This window comes from Panulirus ornatus, chromosome 68, assembly GCF_036320965.1.
Source record: "Panulirus ornatus isolate Po-2019 chromosome 68, ASM3632096v1, whole genome shotgun sequence".
Classification (NCBI taxonomy): domain Eukaryota; kingdom Metazoa; phylum Arthropoda; class Malacostraca; order Decapoda; family Palinuridae; genus Panulirus; species Panulirus ornatus.
Window position 1 is genome coordinate 20,660,206 of NC_092291.1, and position 25,121 is coordinate 20,685,326.

Consider the following 25,121-nt stretch of genomic DNA (forward strand, 5'->3'; position numbering starts at 1 on the left):
GACCAGTCGTATTCTGTTGTTATTGATGACCCAGCAACAGTCAGTTGTTAGTGACCAGTCGTATTCTGTTGTTATTGATGACCCAGCAACAGTCCGTTGTTAGTGACCACCCATCTACATTTTTCTTAAAGGACGTTTCACCCTCATAGTTTGTGGTGATTGACAAACCAACTGAATGGGGATCCATCTGCACTTCGTTATTCATGCGGACCTATCTGGACAGTCTTGCCAAAAAGGACCCATGTATACAGTTCGTTCTTCCCGACCCGTCTACACAGCTATATAGGTCGTTCATGGGGACCTATCTATACAGTTAATGAGGACCTATCCACAGGGGGCAGGTCAGGCCTTGGAATCACGGCTAGGTTGCCTGGCAGTAGCCTCCCGCTGCTCAAGCTACGTGAGTTAGAGCATCTGGGATGTTGACATTTCATAATGCATATGGCCCGTGCATGTTCCAGTTGGCCAGTGTTGATGTGCGTAAACACATCGCTTGTAGCCTCGTCTGTGCCCCGGGGGAAAATTTTGCTGCTCTGCCGTCACAGAGTTCAGGTAGCACACGTTTATCTGGCTGTCCGTTGCTGTCGTACCCTCAGAAAGTCAAGGTAGTACACGTTTTATCTGGGTGTCCGTTGTTGTCGTACCCTCAGAAAGTCAAGGTAGTACACGTTTTATCTGGGTGTCCGTTGTTGTCGTACCCTCAGAAAGTCAAGGTAGTACACGTTTTATCTGGGTGTCCGTTGCTGTCGTAACCTCAGAAAGTCAAGGTAGTACACGTTTATCTGGATTAAAGTTGAAATTAAGGATGATCTCTTTGGAACATGACGGTAAGACCTAATGCAAGATGTACGACCCTCGAGGATGATATGGCCTGGTCTTTCTCATGAATATTAACTTAATGGTCGTACTCAAGGGTCGTATTGTCGTGCTCAAGGGGCTACTCAGTGCGAAGTGTAGTTCAGGGACGGTGGGAGGGATGGTGGGTGTGGGTGTATGATGGTGGTTTGGCTGAGGGTGACAGGATTTTGGGTGTGTTTTTGTGGTGGTTAAGGGTGCTGTAGTGTTGGTGCTGGAGTGGTGTTGGTATGATCTAGGGTTGGTAGCGATGGTGTAGTTGCGGGTTGGTGGGAGAACTTGACGGGTAGATGGTATGGATAAGGGGTGGTGCGTGCGGTGTTTGTGGTGGTAGTAGTGTGGTTAAGGGGTGGTGATGGCGATGTGGTTGACGGGTTGTGGTTATTATATTGGTGGTAGTGGTGAATGGCGAGGTTAAGGGGTGGTGTGTGTTAGTGTGTGTGTGTGTGTGTGTGTTGGTGGTGGTGATGTTTGAGGGGTTGGTAGTGGTGTTGTGGTCTTGGGGTGTCGTTAGTGGTGTGGTTGTGGGTTGGTGGTGTTGATGATGTAATTGAGGGAGTGGGGGGGTAGGGAGGAAAGCGGTGAAGGCAGGCGTTGTGAGGGCTGTGGGTGGGTGGGTAGCGAGCCCTGCACGCCGCCGCCCCGCAGGCCCGCCAGCCCAATACGCCCACTCAAGGTCGCATAACAAAGCCCACACTCACTCTGTGATCACTGGCTTTGTTGTGCCAGTCAATCATTCAATTAGACCCGGGGAGCGAGCTGCTGCCCTTCCCTTCCCTCCTCGGCGCTGGCGCTCCCTGCCCTTGCAGAAGAACTGTGTCTCCTGCCCCTCCATCCCTCCACCAGTCCTTTAATAAGAGCCCTTCATCCTCCCTACCACCCTCCCTCTCACCAACACTGTAATTGGTGTTACCCCTTCAGCAACACTGTCTGTGGTTCGACCATTAGTAGTGGTCTTGAGAATGCTGTATGTTGTGCTTCTGAGCACTACCGCCCGTAGCCAGCAGCGCCATCTGCACTAGTGGCCCTCCGTAGTGTCTTATTTGGAGCCTTACGATAGTCATTTTTTTTTTCTTGCTGGTCGGTGATGTTTTAGGTGCTCTCCTCTAGTAGTGTGTGGGTGCATCCCAGCAACGTTCTCTCTTGCGCTCAACCAGCAGCTGTAACCATTCCGGGTGATCCCCAGTTTTATTGCTCCTGGTGGTCCGTAGTAATGTTGGCTTAGGTGCTCCCTACCTGATCTCTCTCTCTCTCTCTCTCTCTCTCTCTCTCTCTCTCTCTCTCTCTCTCTCTCTCTCTCTAGTGCCTTGCGGCATTTCTCCAGTGGCTTCCAGTAGTACCGTCTCTGCTCCCTGTACTTCCATTAGGACTGTCTCTGGTTTCTTGAGCCCGTACATATATTGTGGTCTCTTCATCAATACATTCCCTGGCGGAACCTATTTCCACCCTTTCCAGCAGTAATATATCCGGTGCTTCCCCAACAGTACCTGCCTCTCACTACTCTCGTTCCTAGTGTCTACCAGGTCCCAGGTTATCTGCTTCCGTACTTCCTCAAATAGTCCTCTGGTATCTTGTAGCAGTTCTGTCTTTGGTATCTTGCCGTAGTCCCGTGCCGCAGTACTGACCGGTGCCTTGCAGCAGTACAGTCTGTGGTGCACTGAAGCTGTGTTGTTTACGATAATGTCTTTCAGAAATGTTGTCCCTGGTGTATTGCAGCATTATTGTCCCCGATGCTTTGCAGCAGTAGTGTCTCCTGCTCACAGCAATGGTGTCAGATACTCCGAAGCAGCATTTTATGGTGGTGTCTTGCAGCAGTGCTTTCATGCAGTGCTCTTAAGCAGTGCTGTATGTGGTACCGTCCAGCAGAACTGTCTGCAATGCTGTGCAGCAACAGTATTGCGCCTGGTGACCTGCTGCGGCAGGAGGCTATGCTTGCAGAGCCCCCCCATAGCACCACTGTTCGACTTTGTCCGTTGGGAAGTGGTGCCGTATCTTCTTGGTCTCTTGTGGTTATCGGCATGTAAAAGAAAGATGGCTGTAATTCACGCACACACAAAAAGAAAGTATTCCAAAATTGCTTTTAATCTTACTCCTCAAGTCTGCCACTCGTCTGAGTAGGTGAGCCGTTAATGTCTCACGATAACGACTGCGTGTCTGTGGAGGAAAGGAAGGGTGACGGACGAGATCAGCTCGCACGGCCGTTCCCGATGGCAACATCTATGTCGTTCCTGGTCTACCCCAGTCACTCATCCCCTCTCCTCTCCTCCGTCTTCGTCAACCCCCCTCCCCCTATTTGCCAGTCCATCCCGCCTGACCGCTTGCTAGTTAGCGAGCCAGGTGCATCCAGTGGGGTGTACCACCTTGTATTGCAATCCATACACTCCAACACCCGCTGAAACGAAATATTTCAAAATGTCACATTCATATTTATGAGACCCATAATGTCATCATCCATCAGCAGACCCTATAACAAAATATTTTTTATCTCCTGTATTATTGTGTGTGTGTGTGTGTGTATGATTGGAAAATTCCTTGCGAGTGTCAATGGCTGAACGAATTATTGTTTCAATACACGTGACTGATGTGTTACAGAGACAAGATAAGTCATGGACAGCAGCAAGATGAATTCCAGGCAACCTCCTGTGTGTGTGTGTGTGTGTGTGTGTGTGTGTTTTAATTTTTAACCACTGAAGCACGATGATACGACCCCTGAGCACGTCGCGTCGGTACGACTCGTGGGGCTTTGCCTTTAACGTAACCCTTGACCTGGCCCTGGAGAAGAGAGCAGGCCAGTCGTCCTACGCTCTTATTCAAGGGATGAAGTCTCACTTGTTTTGCCCCCCCCCCCCCCTGTTCTTAATTTCTTGTTCCTATGATCATCAATGTAGTGTCAGTTTGGTGCACTGGCAGCTCAAACAAGGCCTTTAATAGCGTTGTCACTGTGCACATTATGATGCACGGGTATGACCCAGGAATGTACATGATAGAATGTTAATTGGTATCTTCCTCTTTAGTAGATGTGGTCATTCACACTTCAGTGCCTGTAAACGCTTTCTCCTGATTATTATTTTCATTCTTTGTTTCAGACATCACACCTCGTGAGCGCAATACAGTCAAGACCGTTAAACCTACATACATTTGATTTTGAAGGTATGTGTTAATTTACAGCTTGCGTATGGTTGATGTAAGAATGTAGGTGACCATAATTACATTTTTTTATTATTGTTAATGGCATTCTTCTATTTTTGCCTATTTTTCTGTACCTCACTTAACTGACATTTGAGTGGGGTGCCTAAATGTGTGTGGATGTAACCAAGATGTGAAAAAAGGAGAGATAGGTAGTATGTTTGAGGAAAGGAACCTGGATGTTTTGGCTCTGAGTGAAACGAAGCTCAAGGGTAAAGGGGAAGAGTGGTTTGGAAATGTCTGGGGAGTGAAGTCAGGGGTTAGTGAGAGGACAAGAGCAAGGGAAGGAGTAGCAATACTCCTGAAACAGGAGTTGTGGGAGTATGTGATAGAATGTAAGAAAGTAAATTCTCGATTAATATGGGTAAAATTGAAAGTTGATGGAGAGAGGTGGGTGATTATTGGTGCATATGCACCTGGGCATGAGAAGAAAGATCATGAGAGGCAAGTGTTTTGGGAGCAGCTAAATGAGTGTGTTAGCGGTTTTGATGCACGAGACCGGGTTATAGTGATGGGTGATTTGAATGCAAAGGTGAGTAATGTGGCAGTTGAGGGAATAATTGGTATGCATGGGGTGTTCAGTGTTGTAAATGGAAATGGTGAAGAGCTTGTAGATTTATGTGCTGAAAAAGGACTGATGATTGGGAATACCTGGTTTAAAAAGCGAGATATACATAAGTATACTTATGTAAGTAGGAGAGATGGCCAGAGAGCGTTATTGGATTACGTGTTAATTGACAGGCGTGCGAAAGAGAGACTTTTGGATGTTAATGTGCTGAGAGGTGCAACTGGAGGGATGTCTGATCATTATCTTGTGGAGGCTAAGGTGAAGATTAGTATGGGTTTTCAGAAAAGAGGAGTGAATGTTGGGGTGAAGAAGGTGGTGAGAGTAAGTGAGCTTGGGAAGGAGACCTGTGTGGGGAAGTACCAGGAGAGACTGTGTAATGGAAAAAGGTGAGAACAATGGAAGTAAGGGGAGTCGGGGAGGAATGGGATGTATTTAGGGAATCAGTGATGGATTGCGCAAAAGATGCTTGTGGCATGAGAAGAGTGGGAGGTGGGCTGTTTAGAAAGGGTAGTGAGTGGTGGGATGAAGAAGTAAGAGTATTAGTGAAAGAGAAGAGAGAGGCATTTGGACGATTTTTGCAGGGAAAAAATGCAATTGAGTGGGAGAAGTATAAAAGAAAGAGACAGGAGGTCAAGAGAAAGGTGCAAGAGGTGAAAAAAAGGGCAAATGAGAGTTGGGGTGAGAGACTATCAGTAAATTTTAGGGAGAATAAAAAGATGTTCTGGAAGGAGGTAAATAGGGTGCGTAAGACAAGGGAGCAAATGGGAACTTCAGTGAAGGGCGTAAATGGGGAGGTGATAACAAGTAGCGGTGATGTGAGAAGGAGATGGAATGAGTATTTTGAAGGTTTGTTGAATGTGTCTGATGACAGAGTGGCAGATATAGGGTGTTTTGGTCGAGGTGGTGTGCAAAGTGAGAGGGTTAGGGAAAATGATTTGGTAAACAGAGAAGAGGTAGTAAAAGCTTTGCGGAAGATGAAAGCCGGCAAGGCAGCAGGTTTGGATGGTATTGCAGTGGAATTTATTAAGAAAGGGGGTGACTGTATTGTTGACTGGTTGGTAAGGTTATTTAATGTATGTATGACTCATGGTGAGGTGCCTGAGGATTGGCGGAATGCGTGCATAGTGCCATTGTACAAAGGCAAAGGGGATAAGAGTGAGTGCTCAAATTACAGAGGTATAAGTTTGTTGAGTATTCCTGGTAAATTATATGGGAGGGTATTGATTGAGAGGGTGAAGGCATGTACAGAGCATCAGATTGGGGAAGAGCAGTGCGGTTTCAGAAGTGGTAGAGGATGTGTGGATCAGGTGTTTGCTTTGAAGAATGTATGTGAGAAATACTTAGAAAAGCAAATGGATTTGTATGTAGCATTTATGGATCTGGAGAAGGCATATGATAGAGTTGATAGAGATGCTCTGTGGAAGGTATTAAGAATATATGGTGTGGGAGGCAAGTTGTTAGAAGCAGTGAAAAGTTTTTATCGAGGATGTAAGGCATGTGTACGTGTAGGAAGAGAGGAAAGTGATTGGTTCTCAGTGAATGTAGGTTTGCGGCAGGGGTGTGTGATGTCTCCATGGTTGTTTAATTTGTTTATGGATGGGGTTGTAAAGGAGGTAAATGCAAGAGTCCTGGAAAGAGGGGCAAGTATGAAGTCTGTTGGGGATGAGAGAGCTTGGGAAGTGAGTCAATTGTTGTTCGCTGATGATACAGCGCTGGTGGCTGATTCATGTGAGAAACTGCAGAAGCTGGTGACTGAGTTTGGTAAAGTGTGTGGAAGAAGAAAGTTGAGAGTAAATGTGAATAAGAGCAAGGTTATTAGGTACAGTAGGGGTGAGGGTCAAGTCAATTGGGAGGTGAGTTTGAATGGAGAAAAACTGGAGGAAGTGAAGTGTTTTAGATATCTGGGAGTGGATCTGTCAGCGGATGGAACCATGGAAGCGGAAGTGGAACATAGGGTGGGGGAGGGGGCGAAAATTTTGGGAGCCTTGAAAAATGTGTGGAAGTCGAGAACATTATCTCGGAAAGCAAAAATGGGTATGTTTGAGGGAATAGTGGTTCCAACAATGCTGTATGGTTGCGAGGCGTGGGCTATGGATAGAGATGTGCGCAGGAGGATGGATGTGCTGGAAATGAGATGTTTGAGGACAATGTGTGGTGTGAGGTGGTTTGATCGAGTAAGTAACGTAAGGGTAAGAGAGATGTGTGGAAATAAAAAGAGCGTGGTCGAGAGAGCAGAAGAGGGTGTTTTGAAATGGTTTGGGCACATGGAGAGAATGAGTGAGGAGAGATTGACCAAGAGGATATATGTGTCGGAGGTGGAGGGAACGAGGAGAAGAGGGAGACCAAATTGGAGGTGGAAAGATGGAGTGAAAAAGATTTTGTGTGATCGGGGCCTGAACATGCAGGAGGGTGAAAGGAGGGCAAGAAATAGAGTGAATTGGAGTCATGTGGTATACAGGGGTTGACGTGCTGTCAGTGGATTGAAGCAAGGCATGTGAAGCGTCTGGGGTAAACCATGGAAAGCTGTGTAGGTATGTATATTTGCGTGTGTGGACGTGTGTATGTACATGTGTATGGGGGGGGGGTTGGGCCATTTCTTTCGTCTGTTTCCTTGCGCTACCTCGCAAACGCGGGAGACAGCGACAAAGTATAAAAAAAAAAAAAAAATATATATATATATATATATATATAGGGATAGGGGAGAAAGAATACTTCCCACGTATTCCCTGCGTGTTGTAGAAGGCGACTAAAAGGGGAGGGAGCGGGGGGCTGGAAATCCTCCCCTCTCTTTTTTTTTTTTTTTTTTTTTTTTTTTTTTTTTCCAAAAGAAGGAACAGAGAACGTGGCCAGGTGAGGATATTTCCTCAGAGGCCCAGTCCTCTGTTCTTAACGCTACCTTGCTAACGCGGGAAATGGCGAATAGTATGAAAGAAAAAAGAAAGATATATATATATATATATATATATATATATATATGTGTGTGTGTGTGTGTGTGTGTGTGTATTTTTTTTTATTTTACTTTGTCGCTGTCTCCCGCGTTAGCAAGGTAGCACAAGGAAACAGATGAAAGAATGGCCCAGCCCACCCACATACACATACACTTGTATAAACGCCCACACACGCACATATATATACCTATACATTTCGACGTATACATACATAAACATACACAGACATATACATATATACACATGTATATATTCATCTATTCTCGTCGCCACCCCGCCACACATGAAATGGCACCCTCTACCCCCACGCGCCTGCGACGTAGATGGGCCATTCTTCATCTTTTCTGGCACTACCTCACTGACGCGGGAAACAGCGATTAAGTATAATAATGATATAATAATAATAATAATAATATATATACACGAACAAAGTGCATATGAACGCGCACCTTCATAGAACATACAAACCTCCAACAGCCAGGATCGAACCTGGGACCCCTGTGCAACAGGCGGGAGTGCTACCGCAAGACTATGATCGCCTCTAATTGGGTAATGACTATTCGAATACTATGTACTCGAATACCCTTCATCTCACGTTGGTGAGCAACGGGGTCTGCACCGGTCATTTCCCATCAGGCTCACGCAGCCAGCAAGTAGCAGATATACATATTAGGGGTGATCATAGTCTTGCTGTAGTGCTCCCGCCTGTTGCACAGGGGTCCGGGGTTCGATCCTGGCTGTTGGAGGTATGTATGATATATATATATATATATATATATATATATATATATATATATATATACATTATTTATTTTTTTGCTTTGTTGCTGTCTCCTGCGTTAGCGAGGTAGCGCAAGGAAACAGATGAAAGAATGGCCCAACCCACCCACATACACATGTATATACATACACGTCCACACATGCAAATATACATACCTTTACATCTCAATGTATACATATATATACACACACCGACATATACATATATACACATGTACATAATTCATACTGTGTGCCTTTATTCATTCCCATCGCCACCTCGCCACACATGGAATAACAACCCCCTCCCCCCTCATGTGTGCGAGGTAGTGCTAGGAAAAGACAACAAAGGCCATATTCGTTCACACTCAGTCTCTAGCTGTCATGTAATAATGCACCAAAACCACAGCTCCCTTTCCACATCCAGGCCCCACAGAACTTTCCATGGTTTACCCCAGACGCTTCACATGCCCTGGTTCAATCCATTGACAGCACGTTAACACCGGTATACCACATCGTTCCAATTCACTCTATTCCTTGCACGCCTTTCACCCTCCTGCATGTTCAGGCCCCGATCACTCAAAATCTTTTTCATTCCATCTTTCCACCTCCAATTTGGTCTCCCACTTCTCCACGTTCCCTCCACCTCTGACACATATATCCTCTTGGTCAATCTTTCCTCTCTCATTCTCTCCATGTGCCCAAACCATTTCAAAACACCCTCTTCTGCTCTCTCAACCACACTCTTTTTATTACCACACATCTCTCTTACCCTTACATTACTTACTCGATCAAACCACCTCACACCACATATTGTCTTCAAACATCTCATTTCCAGCACAGCCACCCTCCTGCGCACAACTCTATCCATAGCCCACGCCTCGCAACCGTACAACATTGTTGGAACCACTATTCCTTCAAACATACCCACCTTTGCTTTCGGAGATAATGTTCTTGACTTCCACACACCTTTCAAGGCTCCCAGAATTTTCGCCCCCTCCCCCACCCTATGATTCACTTCCACTTTCATGGTTCCATCCGCTGCCAGATCCACTCCCAGATATCTAAAACACTTCACTTCCTCCAGTTTTTCTCCATTCAAACTTACCTCCCAATTGACTTGACCCTCAACCCTATTGTACCTAATAACCTTGCTCTTATTTACATTTACTCTCAATTTTCTTCTTTCACACACCTTACCAAACTCAGTCACCAGCTTCTGCAGTTTCTCATATGAATCAGCCACCAGAGCTGTATCATCAGTGAACAACAACTGACTCACTTCCCAAGCTCTCTCATCCATAACAGACTGCATACTTGCCCCTCTTTCCAAAACTCTTGCATTCACCTCCCTAACAACCCCATCCATAAACAAACTAAACAACTATGGAGACATCATACACCCCTGCCACAAACCTACACTCACTGAGAACAAGTCACTTTCCTCTCTTCCTACATGTACACATGCCTTACATCCGTGATTAAAACTTTTCACTGCTTCTAACAACTTGCCTCCCACACCATATATTCTTAGTACCTTCCACAGAGCATCTCTATCAACTCTATCATATGCCTTCTCCAGATCCATAAATGCTACATACAAATCCATTTGCTTTTCTAAGTATTTCTCACATACATTCTTCAAAGCAAACACCTGATCCACACATCCTCTACCACTTCTGAAACCACACTGCTCTTCCCCAGGTAAGGAGGTAAGGGGAGTGGGGGAGGAATGGGATGTATTTAGGGAAGCAGTGATGGCTTGTGCAAAAGATACTTGTGGCATGAGAAGCGTGGGAGATGGGCAAATTAGAAAGGGTAGTGAGTGGTGGGATGAAGAAGTAAGATTATTAGTGAAAGAGAAGAGAGAGGCATTTGGGCAATTTTTGCAGGGAAAAAATGCAAATGAGTGGAAGATGTATAAAAGAAACAGGCAGGAGGTCAAGAGAAAGGTGCAAGAGGTGAAATAGAGGGCAAATGAGAGTTGGGGTGAGAGAGTATCATTAAATTTTAGGGAGAATAAAAAGATGTTTTGGAAGGAGGTAAATAAAGTGCGTAAGACAAGAGAGCAAATGGGAACTTCAGTGAAGGGGGCTAATGGGGAGGTGATAACAAGTAGTGGTGATGTGAGGAGATGGAGTGAGTATTTTGAAGGTCTGTTGTGTGTGTTTGATGATAGAGTGGCAGATATAGGGTGTTTTGGTTGAGGTGGTGTGCAAAGTGAGAGGGTTAGGGAAAATGATTTGGTAAACAGAGAAGAGGTAGTGAAAGCTTTGCGGAAGATGAAAGCCGGCAAGGCAGCGGGTTTGGATGGTGTTGCATTGGAATTTATTAAAAAAGGGGGTGACTGTATTGTTGACTGGTTGGTAAGGTTATTTAATGTATGTATGATTCATGGTGAGGTGCCTGAGGATTGGCAGAATGCTTGCATAGTGCCATTGTACAGAGGCAAAGGGGATAAGAGTGAGAACTCAAATTACAGAGGTATAAGTTTGTTGAGTATTCCTGGTAAATTATATGGGAGGGTATTGATTGAGAGGGTGAAGGCATGTACAGAGCATCATATTGGGGAAGAGCAGTGTGGTTTCAGAAGTGGTAGAGGATGTGTGGGTCAGGTGTTTGCTTTGAAGAATGTATGTGAGAAATACTTAGAAAAGCAAATGGATTTGTATGTAGCATTTATGGATCTGGAGAAGGCATATGATAGAGTTGATAGAGATGCTCTGTGGAAGGTACTAAGAATATATGGTGTGGGAGGCAAGTTGTTAGAAGCAGTGAAAAGTTTTTATCAAGGATGTAAGGCATGTGTACGTGTAGGAAGAGAGGAAAGTGATTGGTTCTCAGTGAATGTAGGTTTGCGGCAGGGGTGTGTGATGTCTCCATGGTTGTTTAATTTGTTTATGGATGGGGTTGTTAGGGAGGTGAATGCAAGAGTTTTGGAAAGAGGGGCAAGTATGAAGTCTGTTGTGGATGAGAGAGCATGGGAAGTGAGTCAGTTGTTGTTCGCTGATGTTACAGTGCTGGTGGCTGATTCATGTGAGAAACTGCAGAAGCTGGTGACTGAGTTTGGTAAAGTGTGTGAGAGAAGAAAGCTAAGAGTAAATGTGAATAAGAGCAAGGTTATTAGGTACAATAGGGTTGAGGGTCAAGTCAACTGGGAGATAAGTTTGAATGGAGAAAAACTGGAGGAAGTGAAGTGTTTTAGATATCTGGGAGTGGATCTGGCAGCGGATGGAACCATGGAAGTGGAAGTGAATCATAGGGTGGGGGAGGGGGCGAAAATCCTGGGAGCTTTGAAGAATGTGTGGAAGTCGAGAACATTATCTTGGAAAGCAAAAATGGGTATGTTTGAAGGAATAGTGGTTCCAACACTGTTGTATGGTTGCGAGGCGTGGGCTATGGATAGAGTTGTGCACAGGAAGGTGGATGTGCTGGATATGAGATGTTTGAGGACAATATGTGGTGTGAGGTGGTTTGATCGAGTAAGTAATGTAAGGGTAAGAGAGATGTGTAGAAATAAAAAGAGCGTGGTTGAGAGAGCAGAAGAGGGTGTTTTGAAATGGTTTGGGCACATTGAGAGAATGAGTGAGGAAAGATTGACCAAGAGGATATATGTGTCAGAGGTGGAGGGAACGAGGAGAAGTGGGAGACCAAATTGGAGGTGGAAAGATGGAGTGAAAAAGATTTTGAGTGATTGGGGCCTGAACATGCAGGAGGGTGAAAGGAGGGCAAGGAATAGAGTGAATTGGATTGATGTGGTATACCAGGGTCGATGTGCTGTCAATGGATTGAATCAGGGCATGTGAAGAGTCTGGGGTAAACCATGGAAAGTTGTGTGGCGCCTGGATGTGGAAAGGGAGCTGTGGTTTTGGTGCATTATTGCATGACAGCTAGAGACTGAGTGTGAATGAATGGGGCCTTTGTTGTCTTTTCCTAGCGCTACCATGCACACATGAGGGGGGAGGGGGATATTATTCCATGTGTGGCGAGGTGGCAATGGGAATGAATAAAGGCAGACAGTGTGAATTGTGTGCATGTGTATATATGTATGTGTCTGTGTGTGTATATATATGTGTACATTGAGATGTATGGGTATGTATATTTGCGTGTGTGGACGTGTATGTATATACATGTGTATGGGGGTGGGTTGGGCCATTTCTTTCGTCTGTTTCCTTGCGCTACCTCGCAAACGCGGGAGACAGCGACAAAGCAAAATAATAATAATAAAATATATATATATATATATATATATATATCCCTGGGGATAGGGGAGAAAGAATACTTCCCACGTATTCCATGCGTGTCGTAGAAGGCGACTAAAAGGGAAGGGAGCGGGTGGCTGGAAATCCTCCCCTCTCATTTTTTTTTTTTTTTTTCCAAAAGAAGGAACAGAGAAGGGGGCCAAGTGAGGATAATCCCTCAAAGGCCCAGTCCTCTGTTCTTAACGCTACCTCGCTAATGCGGGAAATGGCGAATAGTATGAAAGAAAAAAAGAAAAAAGATATATATATATATATATATATATATATATATATATATATATATATATATATATATATATATGTGTGTGGTTTCAGAAGTGGTAGAGGATGTGTGGATCAGGTGTTTGCTTTGAAGAATGTATGTGAGAAATACTTAGAAAAGCAAATGGATTTGTATGTAGCATTTATGGATCTGGAGAAGGCATATGATAGAGTTGATAGAGATGCTCTGTGGAAGGTATTAAGAATATATGGTGTGGGAGGCAAGTTGTTAGAAGCAGTGAAAAGTTTTTATCGAGGATGTAAGGCATGTGTACGTGTAGGAAGAGAGGAAAGTGATTGGTTCTCAGTGAATGTAGGTTTGCGGCAGGGGTGTGTGATGTCTCCATGGTTGTTTAATTTGTTTATGAATGGGGTTGTTAGGGAGGTGAATGCAAGAGTTTTGGAAAGAGGGGCAAGGATGAAGTCTGTTGGGGATGAGAGAGCTTGGAAAGTGAGTCAGTTGTTGTTCGCTGATGATACAGCGCTGGTGGCTGATTCATGTGAGAAACTGCAGAAGCTGGTGACTGAGTTTGGTAAAGTGTGTGAAAGAAGAAAGCTAAGAGTAAATGTGAATAAGAGCAAGGTTATTAGGTACAGTAGGGTTGAGGGTCAAGTCAATTGGGAGGTGAGTTTGAATGGAGAAAAACTGGAGGAAGTGAAGTGTTTTAGATATCTGGGAGTGGATCTGGCAGCGGATGGAAACATGGAAGCGGAAGTGGATCATAGAGTGAGGGAGGGGGCGAAAATTCTGGGAGCCTTGAAGAATGTGTGGAAGTCGAGAACATTATCTCGGAAAGCGAAAATGGGTATGTTTGAAGGAATAGTGGTTCCAACAATGTTGTATGGTTGCGAGGCGTGGACTATGGATAGAGTTGTGCGCAGGAGGATGGATGTGCTGGAAATGAGATGTTTGAGGACAATGTGTGGTGTGAGGTGGTTTGATCGAGTAAGTAACGTAAGGGTAAGAGAGATGTGTGGAAATAAAAAGAGCGTGGTTGAGAGAGCAGAAGAGGGTGTTTTGAAATGGTTTGGGCACATGGAGAGAATGAGAGAGGAAAGATTGACCAAGAGGATATATGTGTCGGAGGTGGAGGGAACGAGGAGAAGAGGGAGACCAAATTGGAGGTGGAAAGATGGAGTGAAAAAGATTTTGTGTGATCGGGGCCTGAACATGCAGGAGGGTGAAAGGAGGGCAAGGAATAGAGTGAATTGGAGCGATGTGGTATACTGGGGTTGACGTGCTGTCAGTGGATTGAATCAAGGCATGTGTAGCGTCTGGGGTAAACCATGGAAAGCTGTGTAGGTATGTATATTTGCGTGTGTGGACGTATGTATATACATGTGTATGGGGGGGGGTTGGGCATTTCTTTTGTCTGTTCCTTGTGCTACCTCGCAAACGCGGGAGACAGCGGAAAAAAAAAAATATATATATATATATATATATATATATATATATATATATATATATGCTCAAATTACAGAGGTATAAGTTTGTTGAGTATTCCTGGTAAATTATATGGGAGGGTATTGATTGAGAGGGTGAAGGCATGTACAGAGCATCAGATTGGGGAAGAGCAGTGTGGTTTCAGAAGTGGTAGAGGATGTGTGGATCAGGTGTTTGCTTTGAAGAATGTATGTGAGAAATACTTAGAAAAGCAAATGGATTTGTATGTGGCATTTATGGATCTGGAGAAGGCATATGATAGAGTTGATAGAGATGCTCTGTGGAAGGTATTAAGAATATATGGTGTGGGAGGCAAGTTGTTAGAAGCAGTGAAAAGTTTTTATCGAGGATGTAAGGCATGTGTACGTGTAGGAAGAGAGGAAAGTGATTGGTTCTCAGTGAATGTAGGTTTGCGGCAGGGGTGTGTGATGTCTCCATGGTTGTTTAATTTGTTTATGGATGGGGTTGTTAGGGAGGTAAATGCAAGAGTTTTGGAAAGAGGGGCAAGTATGAAGTCTGTTGGGGATGAGAGAGCTTGGGAAGTGAGTCAGTTGTTGTTCGCTGATGATACAGCGCTGGTGGCGGATTCATGTGAGAAACTGCAGAAGCTGGTGACGGAGTTTGGTAAAGTGTGTGGAAGAAGAAAGTTAAGAGTAAATGTGAATAAGAGCAAGGTTATTAGGTACAGTAGGGTTGAGGGTCAAGTCAATTGGGAGGTGAGTTTGAATGGAGAAAAACTGGAGGAAGTGAAGTGTTTTAGATATCTGGGAGTGGATCTGTCAGTGGATGGAACCATGGAAGCGGAAGTGGATCATAGGGTGGGGGAGGGGGCGAAAATTTTGGGAGCCTTGAAAAATGTGTGGAAGTCGAGAACATTATCCCGGAAAGCAAAAATGGGTATGTTTGAAGGAATAGTGGTTCCAACAATGTTGTATGGTTGCGAGGCGTGGGCTATGGATAGAGTTGTGCGCAGGAGGATGGATGTGCTGGAAATGAGATGTTTGAGGACAATGTGTGGTGTGAGGTGGTTTGATCGAGTAAGTAACGTAAGGGTAAGAGAGATGTGTAGAAATAAAAAGAGCGTGGTTGAGAGAGCAGAAGAGGGTGTTTTGAAATGGTTTGGGCACATGGAGAGAATGAGTGAGGAAAGATTGACCAAGAGGATATATGTGTCGGAGGTGGAGGGAACGAGGAGAAGAGGGAGACCAAATTGGAGGTGGAAAGATGGAGTGAAAAGGATTTTGTGTGATCGGGGCCTGAACATGCAGGAGGGTGAAAGGAGGGCAAGAAATAGAGTGAATTGGAGTGATGTGGTATACAGGGGTTGACGTGCTGTCAGTGGATTGAATCAAGGCATGTGAAGCGTCCGGGGTAAACCATGGAAAGCTGTGTAGGTATGTATATTTGCGTGTGTGGACGTGTGTATGTACATGTGTATGGGGGGGGTTGGGCCATTTCTTTCGTCTGTTTCCTTGCGCTACCTCGCAAACGCGGGAGACAGCGACAAAGTATAAAAAAAAAAATATATATATATATATATATATATATATATATATATATATATATATATATATATATATATATATATATATATATACATATATATATATATCTTTTCTTTTCTTTTAAACTATTCGCCATTTCCCGCGTTAGTTAGGTAGCGTTAAGAACAGAGGACTGGGCCTTTTTTGGAATATCCTCACCTGGCCCCATCTGTTCCTTCTTTTGGAAAATTAAAAAAAAACGAGAGGGGAGGATTTCCAGCCCCCCGCTCCCTCCCCTTTTAGTCGCCTTCTACGACACGCAGGGAATACGTGGGAAGTATTCTTAATCCCCTATCCCCAGGGATAATATATATATATATTTGTTAGGGAGGTAAATGCAAGAGTTTTGGAAAGAGGGGCAAGTATGAAGTCTGTTGGGGATGAGAGAGCTTGGGAAGTGGGTCAGTTGTTGTTCGCTGATGATACAGCGCTGGTGGCTGATTCATGTGAGAAACTGCAGAAGCGGGAGACAGCGACAAAGTATAATAAATAAATAATATATATATATATATATATATATATATATATATATATATATATATATATATATATATATATATATATGTATATATATATATATATATATATATATAGATATATATATATATATATTTTCTTCTTTCAAACTATTTGCCATTTCCCGCATTAGCGAGGTAGGGTTAAGAACAGATGACTGGGCCTTTGAGGGACTACCCTCACCTGGCCCAATTCTCTGTTCCTTCTTTTGGAAAATTAAAAAAAAAAAAATGAGAGGGGAGGATTTCCAGCCCCCTGCTCCCTCCCCTTTTAGTCGCCTTCTACGACACGCAGGGAATACGTGGGAAGTATTCTTGCTCCCCTATCCCCAGGGATAATATATATATATATATATATATATATATATATATATATATATATATATATATATATATATATATATATATAAGACCTTGACCTGATCTCATTTTATCAGATCTTACCAGTCGGTAGGCTAGTTGTAATTAACCTGGAGTTATTTTCTCTTGGAGTAATTTGGACCATAGCAGGATTAACTAGCTATTCAGGTTAGGGATATCGTAGTAATTCAGTCAGACGATGATGGCACGGCGGAAGTCATGTTCTTTGACCCGCGAAAAGATGAATGCTGAAAGTAAGCAGCATTTGAGGAATTTGAGCTTACGAGGGCTGCCTTGTTTACAGGGATCACTGTTAAACCTGCAGTATACTCTGTGGCAGAGCTTTTCTAGTCAGAGGTGACCATCAGGAATAGATTTTAACCATCACAATGATACTATAATATGCTGGGCCAGTATGAAGGGTTGGGGGTGGCTTTCTGTTGAGGGGCTTGGGCTTTCGTTTTCTTTTTTTTATCCCACATAATCATGGTGTAAATGTAAAACAAAAACCATTGTCCTTGCCTCCTCATCCTAACATAATATATTACATGCATTTTGTTTTATGAGCACATTGGTGTCGAAATTTATGTGAGAAACACTTGGAGAAAGTGAATTGTATGATACAATTATGGGCCTCGAGAAAGTGTATGATTGAATTGACAGGGATGTGTTGTTGAGGTGCTATAAATGTCTTGGGTAAATGGGAAGTTATTAAATGCAGTAAGTTTTTACCAGGACAGTAAGGCATTTGTTTATGAAGAAAGTTAGATGGGTGAGTGGTTCTCCATCAAGTTGGTTTGCATCAGGGATTTTTAATATCCCTGTGGTTGTTTCATTTTTTATGGATGGGTTGGTTCGGGAGTTGAGTGGTATGGTCTTAGAGTGGGTGGCATATCTACAGCATTTGGTGGGGGTTGGAGTGGCGGGGATGAACCAAGTTGTTTGCAAATGACATGGATCTGATGGCAGACTCAAGACACTCCAGAGGCTGGTTATAGAACTTGGGAGGGTGCTTAGGTCTTTGGTGCATTGAAGAGTTTGTAGAAAGAGAGGCCTTTGTCTGTTGGGGCACGAATGGATTTGTCTGAAGATACAGTAGTCCCAACAGTGTTTTATGGATGTGTCTTTCACCCTGAATGCAAAAGAATGGAAGAGGATGGATTTATTGCTATTAAAATTCCTAAGGACAGTTTTGGTTGAAGTGGGCCTTTGGATAAGAAATGATAATGTAAGAGGAAGTTGTAGTAATAAGCAAAGCACAATTGAGAGAGTTGACTGGGATATGCTGAAATAGTTTGAATATACAGAAAGGATGATGAAAGAGATACTAAGAGAATATATGTCTTCAGAAAGGATGATGAAAGAGGTACTAAGAGAATGTATGTGTCAGAAGTGGTGAGAGAGAGGAGAATGGGAAACCGAGGAGATGAAAAAATGGAATGAAAGAGGCTTTGAGTTATCTGAGCCATAACATTCAGGAGGGTGAGAGACTTGCATGGGATAGAATGAATCAGGCCAATTATGGTATATAGGTGTAGATGTGCTATCATTAGGCTGAATCAGGGCAAATGAAGTGGTGAGGGGAAAACTTGGAGTAGTTTGTAAGGCTTGACAATGGATGGGGGGGGGGGCTCTGGTTTTGTGATATTATACATGACAGCTTACAAGTGGATGTGAGTAAGTAAGGCTGTTGTTCTATTCCTGATGCTACTTTCCTGGTGGGAAATGGCAACTGATAGTGATATATATTCTTATATAACTATTTTTCTCTCCTGCTGTGGTGAGGCAGCATCAGGGACAGGCAAACAGTGGCCTCTGGCTGTCTGGTATAATGCACTGAAACCAGAGCCCATCATCCATAACCAAGCCCATAGACCCCTCAGTCATTTATCATCACTGGATCAGCTACCCTGTTTCAGCCCATATACAGCATGTCTTCTTTATATACCACATTAATCCAGTTCATTGTATCCAGTGCATGCCTCTCACCATCATGAATATTCAGGCCCTGCAACCAGAAAACCTTTCTCACTTTATCTCCATCTCCTCCTCAATCTCACCCTCCTGCTTGTCCAACCACTTCTGTCATATTTCCTCTTAACCAGTCTTCATTTACCCTTTCCAAATGCCAGAACCATTTCAGTACACCCTGGTCAACTCTCCTAGTCAGATTAAACTTACTGCCATACCTCATTTTCATAGTCATTCCTTACATGATCATTCCATCTCACATCACACTCTGTATTTACATTTATTTTTACTGAACTTTTTCTGCCTGATTTGATTTTTTTTTACCTTTAGTTTCACTTTACCTGCTTAGTATATGTACCTCATAAACATTTTACTAAAATTTTTTGTCTAAAGTTCTCCTGTTAACTCTTATTTTCAGTCATGTCTAGCTTGCAATGGATGATGATGGCCAGAAACAGAGACTGCTTGACGTAATAGGGTGAGTACATTCTGCAGATGCTTTTTGATTATTACATTTACTGTATTATACTCATCATATTTATACTGTTAACTGTATAATCATGAAACTAAAAGGGATATATTATTTGTGGAAGCATGTAAGGGATTATCCTCCAGGATGAACAGAAGTGAGCAAATTTGTGGTATTTAGATATGATGGTGACATGGGTCTTTAGATATACCCTACCAATCCTTTCATTATTAACAAACTTGAACCTGTTATCTAAACTGCTTTATTGTAAGATCTAACAATAATGGTAATTAACTTTGTTTATTCTCACTTTGGCATTAAGTATGATTATCCCAATTATTGTCATGCACAAAGGTGTATTATGATTGAAACTAGCCCTGTAAAGTAAGAGCTGCATTAGCCATTTTTTTCTAAATGTTAATTTTTTGAAAATTGTTTCGTTACAGAGATCCCCATGCGCTAGAAACCTTCCTTGAAAATTTTCCCAGTTCGGTAAGTTAGATTTCTTCTTGATTTATGAGCACATTGGTTTCTTTTTGTTTGTTTACTTTTGTAAATATCTTCATGTTTCATATTTTCCGAAATGATTGTTCAGGCTATAGTGAAGCTTAAAGATGACCACTGCAGAGCTAGATTTTCATTATAAAACATTTACATCATAGGATTTGTATTATGTAGAGCTATATTCAAATTTTGGATTTTATGAAACTTTGGGAATGTTTATCCCTAGAGCGTGAAGTCAGTATTGTAGATGAATTTTACAGGGACAGTGCCATAGATCATCAGTCCTTGGGACCAAGCACCATTTGGATACAGTTTTACAGATATTAGAAACATGGGCCCACAGATTGTGGTTTGCATATACTGCATATACCTTAACAGTTTTGAATAGGTAATACAGGGTGAAAATTTCATATGTTTGTAATATATGTAAATATATACAGCTTGAAATATTTTATACATTTGGTGAAATTACTGTACATTACTTACCATTAATACTTCCTTGTTTCAACTCCCAAAACGTTTTTTGAAGGCTATGGCAGAGACTGGGAGTTACACAGAAGTGCTGGGAGTGCCTTGAGGCACAGCTGAGACTGGGTACTGGGAGAGTTAGGAGGGTAGTCTTACATATTATCCATTGTAGGAGTTGGTGATGATGTGCTTTGAAGGTCATCAGAGAGATGATGTGGCTTGGTAGTATCAGGCATAAGTTGTACTTTTTGACTGTTTACAGTTCTTATAAGCTCATTCAAACATGACTGTTTACAGTTCTTATAAGCTCATTCAAACATATCTCGGAAGTGTCATTTGCTTTAAAATGTTTTCTTTCTTTGAATTTCTTCTGGACATGTTGGGGAAACACTACTTCATAAACCATAGGTACTCTTCCCACAGTCCATGGTGATCTGTGATTCTTAATTGTTACTGTCACTGTCCTCATGTTTGTTTTCTTATGGTGTATAACCATGTTGTCAGCCCATTCATCATCTGTAAGACAGTAGGTGTTCACTATTGCAGTTTCATCCATTCCACAGTGCCATCTTCACTCAGGTCCTTGATCACGTTATTGTTCACACCCTCAGCTGTCTAAAATGGTTTTGTTGTTTGTGTCTGATCACTTGAAATTCTGAGGGCTTGAGTTGTCAGCATTCTTGGGTTCACTGAACCCAGAAGATAGCCCCAGCTTATACTATGCATTTTTTAGTGTTGACTCTGTTACTAACATTCATATCCTTGTAGGTAGATACAGCAGTTTGTGATATTTGATTCTTTTCTGAATTTGTTAAGCCTATCCGTGTATAGATTTGAAGTAGCCACATGGCACAAGAATTTGTTCCTGTGATGCAATTCATGCTGAATTGTGAACAAATTCAGTGATCCATTGGATGGATTACTGATGTAAATTTATGGAAACCTTTGAGGACCCTTTACATATCAGCATCAGGATATGCAGAACACGAATCCAGAACAGTCTTGCTTTTTGTTGCAGTCCAACTGTAAAACATTGTTGCTTAGCTTCCACCACAATATTATTTTCAAACTTCTGGTTAGTTGTAATGTGATCCAGGCCCATTTATCAACTTTGTAAATCATGGGTAACACCTTTACTCCCATAAGTGCATGAGAATGAGCTCTCTTGCTTACCATAAGCAAATTACACGTGTGTGTCAACCAGGCTTGCACTCTCAAGCACAATTGTTTTCTTTAATGTTTCTGTCATGCAAACACTGAATGTTCATCTCCTTCAGCAAGCATACTTCTTTGAAAGCAACCCCAGAAGAGTTTGTCTCATCTCTGTTGTAAATTTGTTCTGAAACAAGGTTTTAATATTTTGCAAACCCAGAAAACTCGTCAACATACTTTTCAGCAGTCTGTTTGTTAAGAATTTATCACAATTTTGAGATACCTAGTTTATGCAACCATCCAGCTGCATAATTGCAAGGCACTCTAATTTTTAATTCCTGTTGATATTGTTTGGCCATTATCATATAAAAATGGCCCAGAAAAAGGTTGTTGTTAATTAAAATGTTGTTTAACCCTATAGTGGGCATTTACTCCACAAGTGATATTTATTTAGTTTTATTTTAAGCGGTGAAAATTCAAGGTCTTACCCTCTGAAGGGTGCCTTATGTACACAAGCATATGAAGGTTGGCCTACCTAACTTCATCTGTTAATTTATGATTAACATTGCCTCTATTAAAGTGATTATCACTGTATAATTTCTTGCTGCTTCTTTATTGATTGTAGTTATGTTTGTTGCTAGCATTACAGATTCAGTCTGGGAAGTGCATCATTGCACTCATTTTTTCTTTTACTTTCTGCTTAAGGATAAATGCATTATGCTACCTCTTTGCAGCACTGCATTCACCACTTTCAATCTTGAGTTTTTTAGATGTTCTTGTAATTACAATTTTTTTCTTGATATCACACAGATAACTGAAGAATGCATGGAGCTTTTCTACCATGGTTTTAAATAGGGAGAACAATGGTGTATGTCACGAGAGAGCATTGTAAATAAAGAGTATTGATCTTTAGAAATGCATATTTTCGATATATATTCTTCTTTTATTAAAGTTATATCAGCTCTAGCTGCTGTAGGGTTTAACTTTCTGCTGTTTAAGTGGAAGCTTGAACTTAAACATTTCACAAAGATTGGTCAACTAAGAAATGATAAGGTAAGAGGAATGTTTGATAAAAATAAAAAGAGTTAAGAGAGTTTAAGAATGAAGTGCTATGGACAAAGTAAGAGGATGAGTGTGAAGAGGTTGGGTTGACAAAGAGGATAGTATATATGTTAGAAGTGGAAAGAAGTTGAAGGGGGAGACTTAATTGGAAATGGACAAGAGTGAAGAAGGTTTTGAATTTTTGGGGTTTGAACATGCAGAAGCGTGTAAGGTGAACAAGGGACAGAGTGAATTGTAATGATATGGTATACATGGGGTGATGTGCTGTCTGTGGACTGAGCCAGGTACATGAAGTTTACAGGAGCTGTGGGGCTTGATGGATAGGGAACTTTGGTTTTAGGGCATTACTTATGATAGCTAGAAAGTGGATGTGAACAATTGAGGCCATTTTTTGTCACTTCCTGGTGTTGCCTCACTAAAATGGGAAAAAGCAAACTAGTATGAAAAAATATATATATTGTATATGTATTCCAAAATAGCAAGCTTATTTTTCTCTTGTATTCAGCCCATATCGTACTCACCACATGACTAAAACTGATTGTAGTGAGTTATTATGAGAACTTACAGCTGGTGAGGAAGAAGCAGCCGTAGAACTTGTGTCTGGAAAGAAAGGAGCGGCTTCTTTTCTTCTTGAAGAAATATGTAATTTTGGCCTGAATGCTTAAGTAAATTGTTGTTCAGTATTCTTTAGATACATCCTGTAATTGATTGATATATGTAGATACTTGGTCATGGTCCTTAAACTCAGTCCCATTTTTCTGACACTCAAAGTGCTTCAGTGTCCTCATCACTTAGAGGTCTCAGCCTCATGCTACTCCTGATTGTTATGGGAAAACAAAACATTTTAGAAATCTTGGCAGTTGACAAAAACTTTGTTTAGCAGCATATTCTATATCCTGTGGCCTCTATCATCATAAAAGAAAAAAGAGAGCATAATAGGTAAAGAATAGTTAATAAACAGTTGACTAAAAGATCAATAATATCTGGATCAAAACATGAGGTAAATGGCGACTAAATTGTTGTGTGGTCAGTCATCTAAATGAATATAAATAAACACTACATGGTGCTCTGATTACGGAAGGTCACCCTTCAAAAGTTTTGGGTCATATATGCTTGTAAGAGGATATAAAACATGCTAATGAATATTGCAGGATAGTGTGACATCTGTATCTTGCCTTCAAGTAAAATCCCAAGCTAAGATATCATGCACATACACTCTGAAAAAAAGAAAGTGCAAAAACTGTATACACTGACACATATATCATTTGAATAGTGTAATACAAAATCTTTGGCGTGTAATGATATATTGGGTTAGATATCAGTGAGATATATGATATTTACTGTTAAATCAGTAAAATCAACCTGAAAACTTGTGAGAGGTAGACCACTGACCATTCCCAGCTGTATGTGTTTTATTTTCTTAATGATGGAGGCTTTAGTCTTGGACAGAACTTCACATCAGGGCCAGTCCATTAATGAAATATAGTAAGGTTAATGAAAAGGGAAAAGAGAGAAGGGAAAGTATTTATGCATTTTGGAGGAAGTGATGAACCTTTTAAAATGTGCCTGGTCATGGTTACTGGGAAAGACAGGAAAAGTTAAAGAATTCCAGTGCTTTTTTTTTTTTTTTTTTTTGAGACTCCTGGCATGGACAAAAGTCCACATCAAGGCTGGGCCAAAATGGAAAAAATAGAGATGTTAATGAAAGAGAGACAAGGGATGGTATTTACAAATTTAGAAGGAAGTGAGGAACCTGTTTTGAGGTGTAGAGAGAGAAACGGTTATCATACTGGCCCATTTTTGAGTTGCGAGCAACCGCACAATAATTATATGATGGAGCAGCTTGCCGAGTATTCTGTAGTTTAGCTAGTGGTGGGGCCCCACAAGCAGCCAGCTCTTTGGTTCAAAACCAAAGTAATACCTTTAAGAGAGGGAAAGTGAACCAACATCGTGGCTTACGGCAAGTGGGTCAAGTTTTGTTACCAGTATTCTTCCAGCCTTGTGTGATATACTTTTGCTTTGTACATGTACCTCTCTCCTTCCATAACTTATCATTTTTCTTAAACTCTTGATTCATTTTCTTCAGACATCCTCCTTTCTTCTGTAAGGCAGATCCACTGGTCATATTCTTTCCTACTGTATTAAAGTCTGTCATCATCCCTGAAAGATTTGGGGGAAACTTGTGTAGTTGCCCTTGACCTATCCAAAGCTTTTGACAGGGTATGGCATTAGGGTCTCATCTCTAAGCTCCCCTCTTTTTGCTTCCCTCCCTCACTGTGCTACTTCATATCATGCTTCCTCCTGGGCCAATATGTCTCAGTAGTTGTTGATAGATCTACCTTCTTCACTTTTTCTATCAACAGCAGTGTCCCTCAATGTTCTGTCCTGTCCTGTCCTCTACATTTTTTCTCCTTTTTATCAACTATTTTCTATCTTTCCCAAATAACCAGATGCACTCACACACTGATGGCTCAACGCTGCATGTATCCACATCCTTCAATACTGCTCCTTCACTCACTTGATCTGCATCTCATCTTGACACAGCTTCCTCAGTAAACTTGGACTTGGGCAGGATATCTTATTGGAGTAGATGAAATATGGTTGAGTTTAATTCCCCCTAAGACAGAGTTTCTACCCATTTCTCTATCAAAAACTCACAGCTCTCCTATTCCTTTGAAAGTTTTGTAATTCCACCTCTTTGACTTAGTGAATATAGTTGGCATTCCTGTAACATCCACTCTTTCTTGGAAATGCTATGGAAATAAGTCTGCATCTAAGAAACTTTGTTAAATG

At 41.9% G+C, this 25,121-nt stretch overlaps 1 protein-coding gene across 2 annotated transcripts in view; it reads left to right on the forward strand.

Moving 5' to 3' along the window:
• Positions 1-1,657: 1,657 nt before the first annotated feature.
• Positions 1,658-25,121, forward strand: part of LOC139747240 (uncharacterized) — a 66,604-nt gene continuing 43,140 nt past the window's right edge. Inside the window, exons 1-3 of one of the 2 annotated variants that reach the window (XM_071659292.1) lie at positions 1,658-4,005; positions 19,092-19,151; positions 19,589-19,634. In XM_071659292.1, the coding sequence (XP_071515393.1) occupies positions 19,108-19,151; positions 19,589-19,634 (90 nt within the window). In that variant the 5' untranslated portion in view covers positions 1,658-4,005; positions 19,092-19,107. The remainder of the gene's footprint in view (positions 4,006-19,091; positions 19,152-19,588; positions 19,635-25,121) is intronic. The other variant, XM_071659291.1, reaches the window with a different exon arrangement.